At 39.3% G+C, this 8,609-nt stretch overlaps 1 protein-coding gene across 1 annotated transcript; it reads right to left on the minus strand.

The window, feature by feature from the left end:
• Nucleotides 1-2,055: 2,055 nt before the first annotated feature.
• On the minus strand, nucleotides 2,056-6,932 carry LOC148904694 (uncharacterized). Its single transcript, XM_089024478.1, has 3 exons — nucleotides 5,405-6,932; nucleotides 4,609-5,345; nucleotides 2,056-4,542 (listed from the first exon to the last, which is right to left on the minus strand). Exons 1-3 carry the CDS (start codon nucleotides 6,930-6,932, stop codon nucleotides 2,056-2,058), a joined length of 4,752 nt encoding a protein of 1,583 aa, XP_088880604.1.
• Nucleotides 6,933-8,609: the final 1,677 nt, after the last annotated feature.

An 8,609-nucleotide genomic window follows, 5' to 3' on the forward strand; every position in this document is an offset into this window, starting at 1 on the left:
CTGTAGCAGGAAAGCACGTAAAATAGGCCAGGCATGCAATAGCGGAATTTCCTGATTAATGTTATTTTACACTTTTTGGGACTAACCTTACCATGTGCCCCCAAAAAGACATTTTTAGGGCATTTAATCTATTTTAAATACTTCACAGTTTATACATCCGATATGCTTTGTTGTTGTCATGGTTATTTGAACCAAATATAGCCCTACTTTTTCTTACTTGTTTATACTATGAACCTACAACTGTATGAGCTCGAGCAGAAATTTGATTGGAGGCAAAGGCCACACGTATCCGGAAATTTTTGTATCCTCAAATTATTTTTAGCGGATACGAAAATGTTTGCGTCCACACGCAGCGTATTCGAATCGTTTTCACCGTCCACACGTATCCGTTTTCGTAAAATTTCAGGATACGGATAGAAAAATTTGCGGACACGTGTGGACGCAACCCGTATCTGCAAAAAAAAATTGCGGATACAAAAATTTCCGGGTACGCGTGGACGAGGCCTTAGATAATAATGAAAAATGGTGCATGCGTCGTCTCGCTTACATCGTCCTCAAGTTTAATTCTGCCAGAGCTTTAGTAGCAGAAGAGTGTTTAAGTCTATCTAGAATTACCTTTGCAGCAGCATTCTGGGTGACTTGAATCTTCTACATCAAGACTTGATTATGCCATAGTTAATAATTAACTATGTTTATGCTTATCGCGCCACACAATATCCCAATAGTCTTATATAGGCAAGATCATTGTCTTGACAAACAATTCTCTTGTGGCCATTGGTAGTAGGTGCTTTATTCTTCGAAAGATTCCAATTCGTTTATATGCTTTTTTGCAAACAATATCTACGTGATCTGTCCAGGACAGGGTCTCATGAATAACCGCGCCCAGATATTTAAAGGACTCCACCTTGTCCAATTCTAAGTATTAATATTTAGAGAAACTTGACTAAAGGATTCGAGTATCTTCGAGCATAAATTTAGATTTGCTAATATTCAGAGTAAGTCTATGGGTCTGCAAGCCACGCACTGTGCAAGGCGGTGTAGGTATTCATTCAAAATCTTCTGTAACTCTGATGCTGATTTTGAAGAACACTAAATAGTATTCTGATTTGAGCCGTTTATCTTCATGGTTGGCATAATTTCTCAATTTAGTCCGATGAAAGTCTCGATCTCGGCGTACTTCAAGTAGCTTTGTTGTTATCCAAGGTGTTTGGTTGACTTTTGCGCGCTTTAGTCCATGAGCTGAGACCTGAAAAATCAGTTTTCGTAGCACCCCCCTGGAGACATAGTGAAACTGGTATCAAATGAAAGCTTATTATCTATATTTTCATGAATCACTTGTTACTTTTTATGTAACCTGTGCTTAAGTGAGATATACGACCGAATCTGAGGGGGGTGGGGTGCGAATATATATAATTTGAAGTAATAGCCTCTCCACAGAGAAAAAATATATCTTTGAAAATATAGCTCCATAATCAATAAAACTTTCCAGAAATGATCCTCTGATTACATGGTGTCGAAAAATGTATGTGTAGGGAATCTAGATGTTTCCATGGCAACCGTTGCTAGGAAGAAAATAAAAGTTACAGAAACATACACGATTTTCACTGTTTTTATCGTAAAATATTCTTTCAGTTTTATTATTGTGAAACGTAGTTTTGCTCGAATAATGAAACTATGATAAATGATTATTTGGCCTTCATTTTACTTGTTTTGTCTTGTTAACTTGACCTTTAATTACTTTTGAGGGTTGATCTTTTAAGAGATCCTTAATTGGTGCAAACGTGCACGTATACGTTTGTAGTGTTTTTGCAAAATGTTTACAATTTTTTGAATCCCTAAACATGACACAGTTACACTACATTGACCACTTCTAGCTAGAAAAGGTGCCATAACAACACCATAGGTGGTGTATATGTACATTTGAAAGCAAGGGGGAGGGGTCGTCCCCTAATGTTTTTTACAAAAACATCTAATCCAAACTGTGAGATCAAAACTTGTTTTTACAACTTCTTCAAAAAGAAAAATAATCTCCAATGACAAAAAATAGTCAAACAATTACTCGTCGTCACTTTCATCTTCATCATCTTCATAGGTGTCTTCTTCTCCCACTTTGTTCTCGCATTTTTCACATGCACATGCTTCTGTGCACGAAAGGGCGTTACGAACGCAAGAACAACGCCGTGTTTTGCATTGTCCTTTGCATCCACAGCATACCAGGGCCATCACTGCTTCAGGAGCAGGGGGCTGGTCTGTCCAGTCGATCTCCAGGCAGTCGTGTTTCACTTGCCAGCCTTGACCATTAGGTGTTTGGATGATGTTTGCATCTAAGGCATGCTTCCAAATGTAAGCTTGGAAGTTGGCACGCTTGAGATGATTTACTAACGCTGCTCTTGATGGTGGAAGTTGGTGTGACTGTAAGTTTTTGCCCTTGCAAAACATCTTGTATCTTAATTCGTTGACACTCTTGCACTTTGGATCGTTGTAGAGGGTACAAACAAAGGTTTCCAACTGATCAAGATCTACAATTGGAATTCGTTCACCCAAGGTCTCAACAGCTTTTCTCAAAATTTCATTTTCTTGAACGATAGTAAGAGCTTTCGTTTTTCCTTTTGTTGCAAAAGAGCTAACTGCATCACAGCCAGTCAATGCATGAAGGCTTGGCAGCACCCGGCATGTGTCTAATCCGAGTTTATCACGACGTTTAGGCACACAGATTAGTCGAATTCTAGTCTGGGTTCCGCTTACCAGGATCAACTCAGATGGAATGGTTATCTGGTAATAACAAGCCAGTACTTCGACATCTGTATCTGAAGACTTGATTGCGATGCGTTGATGGCCACGTTGTGAGGCATGAGAAGCATGTAGCAACATTCTTGTATCCGCTTCCTCTTGATTACTACATAGATCTTCACTGATCTCCGATATAATATTGCCGTCTTGAGTACATATTTTGGTGCACTTTTGTCCATGTGTAACAAAAAGGGTGCGGTTTCCAATCATGCGGGCATACATATGGTTAGATGTCCATTCGACCACGAGGAAGTTCAACAGAGCAGTTTTGTTTGAACCATTTGCCATAAACTTCTTCCATTGACGTGGGCACATTTGCTGAGGGCTGGAGATTGCAACCACCAATTGGCCATTACTGCTTCGTCTGTCTCTCTCAGTGTTTTTTATTGAGATTTCAGGATACTGGTCTGCTACAAAATCTATTCTTGTTGCTTGCCCAGCCACTGCCATGACTCGTTTCATCACCATTTCTGCAAGAGATTCAAATCTGTCAGGTACTTTCACCAACGATTGAAGTAGTGCCATGGCGTCTATGATGAAAGCCGTTGTCTGATCAGGAAGACTGTCTAGGCACTCAACTCCATTTTCAAGTAGTTTTGGTAGAGCAGCTTTGTTGGTCTTGGCTATGGACCCATCAAACGAGGCCAGTGACCAGGGGAGAGGACCAAGCTCAAACGTCAAAAGGTCCCTGAGGTCTACCTTCCGGCTCTGACCAATGATTAGTAGGCGTGCAAAGAGGTTTCTGTCAGCTCTGATGATGATGTTTCTTCCTCCTGCTTTTAATGATGTCTTCTTTTGGGCTTCACGAAAAGACCCAAGCTTGAGCTTGGTTAGGGGTTGAAAGAATCCTTTGCTGTTTGTCACCAATCTCTCATTTACGAATGACTCAAGCGCCTGCTTTCCTTTCTGTTTGGCCATCAGCAAATCTTGCTTCACATTTTCATCAGCAACACGCCCGGAACTGATGACAGAAAGCTCTTCCGAAGGATCAAATGGATTACGCCAGCTCTCTATGACCTCTACTATCTTCTCTACATCTTCTTCATCTTTTTTGATACGTAGTGATCCATTCTCTTTGGGAAATTGGCTTATCTCTTGGCAACCGTCTGTCATGATCCTACATCTGTCAACAAAAGCTGCTCGAGAATGGGCAGTAATCATCCACCGCTGCACAGCAGCTTTCCTCAAGCTGAAGCCCACTATACCTCCTTTTGTCTTAGTACTTCGATTGAGTGTTTGCTCAATCGTTTGGTCGACTGGCACCTGGGAAAACCCATGATGGATCGTTCTTTGGACTCCAAAATCACCATTGGCAAGCATGTTGTGTGCTTCTGGATGGCTTTCTTCCAGTGTCATCATTTCTGCCAAGTAGACTGGTAGGTATCTTGCATAATTAATGTGATCATATGCAAAGAACCAGGGTAGCATCTCTTTGGTACTTTCTAAGTGCATATTCCAGTTGCCTTCCCTCGTTGCTCGTACAACATTCAACAACACTTCAACCATCTCTAGATAACTATTCCAAAAGGCTTTCATAGGACCGTTATCGAAGGTGGAGTATTCTTTGTAGAGCTTCATTAACTTGGTAAAATCTTCCATGGACAGTAGGCCATCAAACTTTTCTTTGCTGAACTTTTTTCGGATGTCCATTACTTGGTTGACTATCATGACGTAATTAACTGGGTGATCATGTGCTAGTAGCCAAGACCTAAAGCCCTTCCATTGCAATCGATGCAATGATTCATAAACAATCTGAAAATAAGAAATTGTTTTAGTGTATTATTAATACATATTAAATTATGTATTATAAATTATCACCTTGTGGATACGAATTGCACGATTATAATGGCGCCCTTCAAGAACTGCAGCAATAGATCCAGAACCAACAACTTCACTTTCTATAAGAATATCTGCTAGGCCACCATCTCCAAATCGTTTGCCGATAGCAGCTAGGTAAGCACATATGGTGTGGAATGTTCCCATTCTAACAACCAGTCGTTTGAACTCCTCCTGATTTTGCCATATTATTTCAAGACACTTTGCATAGATGGCTTGATCAAATACAACGATGACATCTTGTTGTCCGAGCTGGTCTGCCATTTTGAGTGACCTTTGGAGAACCGTGTAAACAGTTGGAAGCTCTGTTGGACTTGCATCAATAACCTCGCAATAGCCAATGGAGCATTCTCTGAGAGGGTTGTTGTCTTGTAGCATCGTGTTGAAACCAGTCCATGCTGGTATTACTTGTGGTTGATTCTCCTGCACATCAAAGATGTTATCTTGATATGGTCGCCGACAGAGTCTCCAGCCAAAGTTGATGAGTTGAGCATAAACGCTGACTTGTTGGTTACTGTTTGACATTTTGTTAATATCCATGCTGACTGGACTGGGCCCTTTGCGAGAGCTTGAGCTAAAATGAAGAACATCTGAGGGAACATAATCAATAGAGCGTTTCTTTGATAATGCTGGACTAGCTGAATTGACAGGAGGTAATTCACAGGTATGAGGTTTGCGTTGAACAATGATGCCATTTGTGCAATGGGTGGTCTCTTTTCCTGCGTAATGAAAAACAATCTAGCATTTTAAATGGACGCGTGGTTTCAATTGAACTTACGTTGACACCTACCAGAAAGAGTTTCTTCAAGAAGATCATTGTTATCCCAGCAAAACACACCAGGCACGCCAGGAGAACAAGCATTTGGGATTAGGACACAATTTTGCTGCTTTGCAATCTGATTCTCGGCTAGAGCTGTTTCCAATTCTTCTATTTGAGAGTATGATAAGCTATGACCAAATCTGTTGAGGATGGTTATTAATTCAACATTCCCAGTAAGACTTTTTACTGTCATAGGCAGAACAACATGTTTTGGGGTTTTTACTCGACCACGACTGACACAATGTATTAAGTCCTGGCAAAGAGAAACTACTAGGCGGTGAACATTTGGTGAAAGCTTCCCAACTCTCTCTTTGGAATACTCTGACTGGGGCACTAAAATCCACGCCATCATATTGTACACCAAATCAGGTACCATAGCACTGCCACTGTCTAAATCGTCTGGTGATGGTGGCCAAGTCATAGTAGGTTTCACGTCTACAAGTAAGCTCCTTATCACTTTAGCTGTATGGAAAATGTGATAGCTCTCATCCAGAACCGTATCGGTTGTACAGTCATTCGCTTTTAACTCCTCTGCTTCATACTCTTCATACTGAGCACTGTTTTTAAGGATAGTCTCTACAATTTCTCCAACGTTGACTAGTGAGCTATACACAATATCAGATTGGTTTCTGTTTACTGGTTGGCGAAAAGACAGTTTTTCACCAAAACATCGAATTAGGCGGTTCTTGAGCTTGGATGACCTGTATGAGGTAGCACTGATTCCTTCGTCAAATAGAAAAGTTGTGTACTTTCCCACAAGGTCGGACATGGGAATTGCTTTTGCTTCTTTCAAAATCTCCTCTTCTATAATCTCCTTTAATTTGTCAAATGCTTTATTGTAGCCTTCTGTTCCAATATCTTCTTCTCTACAGTTGTTCTCCTCTAACTTATCAAGTTCCCTTTGACGTACATAGTCTTTGTAGCAGGAACGATGGTACTTGATTTCCATTGCTATTGTATCTTGATCTTGAATATTCAAGAGCAGGTGATTATCATTGCGTATTTGAGCTGCCTTGGTCAAAGAAGTGCTACCAAACTCGCTGACGTTTAAGGTAAGGGACTCTCTTGTTCTTGTTCCTTTGGATGTTGTTATCTTATCTCTTTGGCAAATTGCACATTTTTTCAAATCAAAACTAGAATTCTGCGACCTGCGAATTCTTTTAGGAGGTGAAGACATAACGGATTCTTGACTGAGATATTCTTTAGAGAAATGGTGATTTTGTTGTGCTTTGACTACTTTGTTTTTATCGGTATATTCTTGATAACAGCGCCGATGGTAGTTGCCTCTTGGTCCCTGATCCCAAGAATTTTCCATCTTCATCCATATGAAATCCCTCCTTTGATGAGCACATTTGTGAAACGTTTCCCAACTTTTCTCCGTGAAAGCTGTCAACTTGCCATCAGCATTCTCAATAACATGACATAGGCATTTATTCCAGTTCGGTTGCTGTACTGCTGAACGTTTTCTAGAAGTTATTTCAGTCATAACGACTGAATTTCTCTGGAAAACAAGCCTCACAATTCACCTAGAAATAAGTATTTTCACATCTTATTTCTTTTTTTCTTTCTAGAATTAATCAAAAAAATATCTTACCTAAATACAAAAAGTCACAAATAAAGATTTAAATATCCAGTATTGCATCAAATAGTGAGGTACTTACAGACAAGACAGCTACATCAACCCTTCCTTTCCAACATGACGGTCACTGTTTTATCACATGTCATATTAGGTTGCACTGCATTATGGGTTGTACACCACCTATGGTGTTGTTATGGCACCTTTTCTAGCTAGAAGTGGTCAATGTAGTGTAACTGTGTCATGTTTAGGGATTCAAAAAATTGTAAACATTTTGCAAAAACACTACAAACGTATACGTGCACGTTTGCACCAATTAAGGATCTCTTAAAAGATCAACCCTCAAAAGTAATTAAAGGTCAAGTTAACAAGACAAAACAAGTAAAATGAAGGCCAAATAATCATTTATCATAGTTTCATTATTCGAGCAAAACTACGTTTCACAATAATAAAACTGAAAGAATATTTTACGATAAAAACAGTGAAAATCGTGTATGTTTCTGTAACTTTTATTTTCTTCCTAGCAACGGTTGCCATGGAAACATCTAGATTCCCTACACATACATTTTTCGACACCATGTAATCAGAGGATCATTTCTGGAAAGTTTTATTGATTATGGAGCTATATTTTCAAAGATATATTTTTTCTCTGTGGAGAGGCTATTACTTCAAATTATATATATTCGCACCCCACCCCCCTCAGATTCGGTCGTATATCTCACTTAAGCACAGGTTACATAAAAAGTAACAAGTGATTCATGAAAATATAGATAATAAGCTTTCATTTGATACCAGTTTCACTATGTCTCCAGGGGGGTGCTACGAAAACTGATTTTTAGGGACTTTTCAGGATTCAGCTTATGGACTACTTTGTTTTTAGTGGCGCGTGTTTATCTGCAATGTCTTTGAATAATCTCTCCCAAAGATGTAACATTTCTCGAAATCGAATAAAGAGATTTCTTTCCATTTCTCAGAAGGACTAGTGGAATAGTAACACGGCTATGACCCAAAAAAAAGCTTTTCCCAAGTTCCTCTTTTACTCCGACGAAGGACTAGCGTCCGAAACGTCAGTAAGTTTTTTCATCTTTTCACGGTGTATAATTTACCTTTTCATCATTACTGTTTCATTAGAAACACCGACGCAGCTCACACTAGTTTTTAGCTAGTTATATCTTTTTCCCAAGTCCAGTAAGAAGAGGTTTCGGTCACATGAACTAATTGCTTTGGATTGTTTATATTTTTGTTGCCCAAAAGTTCCGATGGCAATTATTTCGAAACGCTTCCATACAAATCTTCGAAACTTCGTTAACTTGAAGACAAACATATGAACTTTAAAAACTTTTGAACCATTTTTTAAACAAACATCTGATTTTGCCAAAAACGGAATGTATAAAAAAATGACATGACGTCACTGTATTGCTATGGTAACTCCCATCATGATAAATTGTATATCATGTAAAACTTGAATCTATCTCTAGACATGTCATAATGATTTATTTGAAATTAACTTATTGGCAGCGACGCATTTCCCCTTCAAACTTCGAAGGTACGCCGCAAACAAAACCCAGTCGAGCCACCATAACGGTA

Source organism: Actinia tenebrosa, unplaced genomic scaffold (assembly GCF_029948245.1).
Source record: "Actinia tenebrosa isolate PJP-AT-01 unplaced genomic scaffold, QUT_ActTen_1.0 PGA_scaffold9__36_contigs__length_13948895, whole genome shotgun sequence".
NCBI lineage: Eukaryota > Metazoa > Cnidaria > Anthozoa > Actiniaria > Actiniidae > Actinia > Actinia tenebrosa.

What these genes read in the sequence shown, in the direction of transcription:
- LOC148904694 (XM_089024478.1), bottom strand. Translation starts at nt 6,932, where the DNA reads ATGACTGAAATAACTTCTAGAAAACGTTCAGCAGTACAGCAACCGAAC. An exon ending in TCTTTCTGGTAGGTGTCAAC is followed by an intron (nt 5,346 to 5,404) that starts GTAAGTTCAATT and finishes TTCATTACGCAG; the next exon opens with GAAAAGAGACCACCCATTGC. An exon ending in GTGCAATTCGTATCCACAAG is followed by an intron (nt 4,543 to 4,608) that starts GTGATAATTTAT and finishes TCTTATTTTCAG; the next exon opens with ATTGTTTATGAATCATTGCA.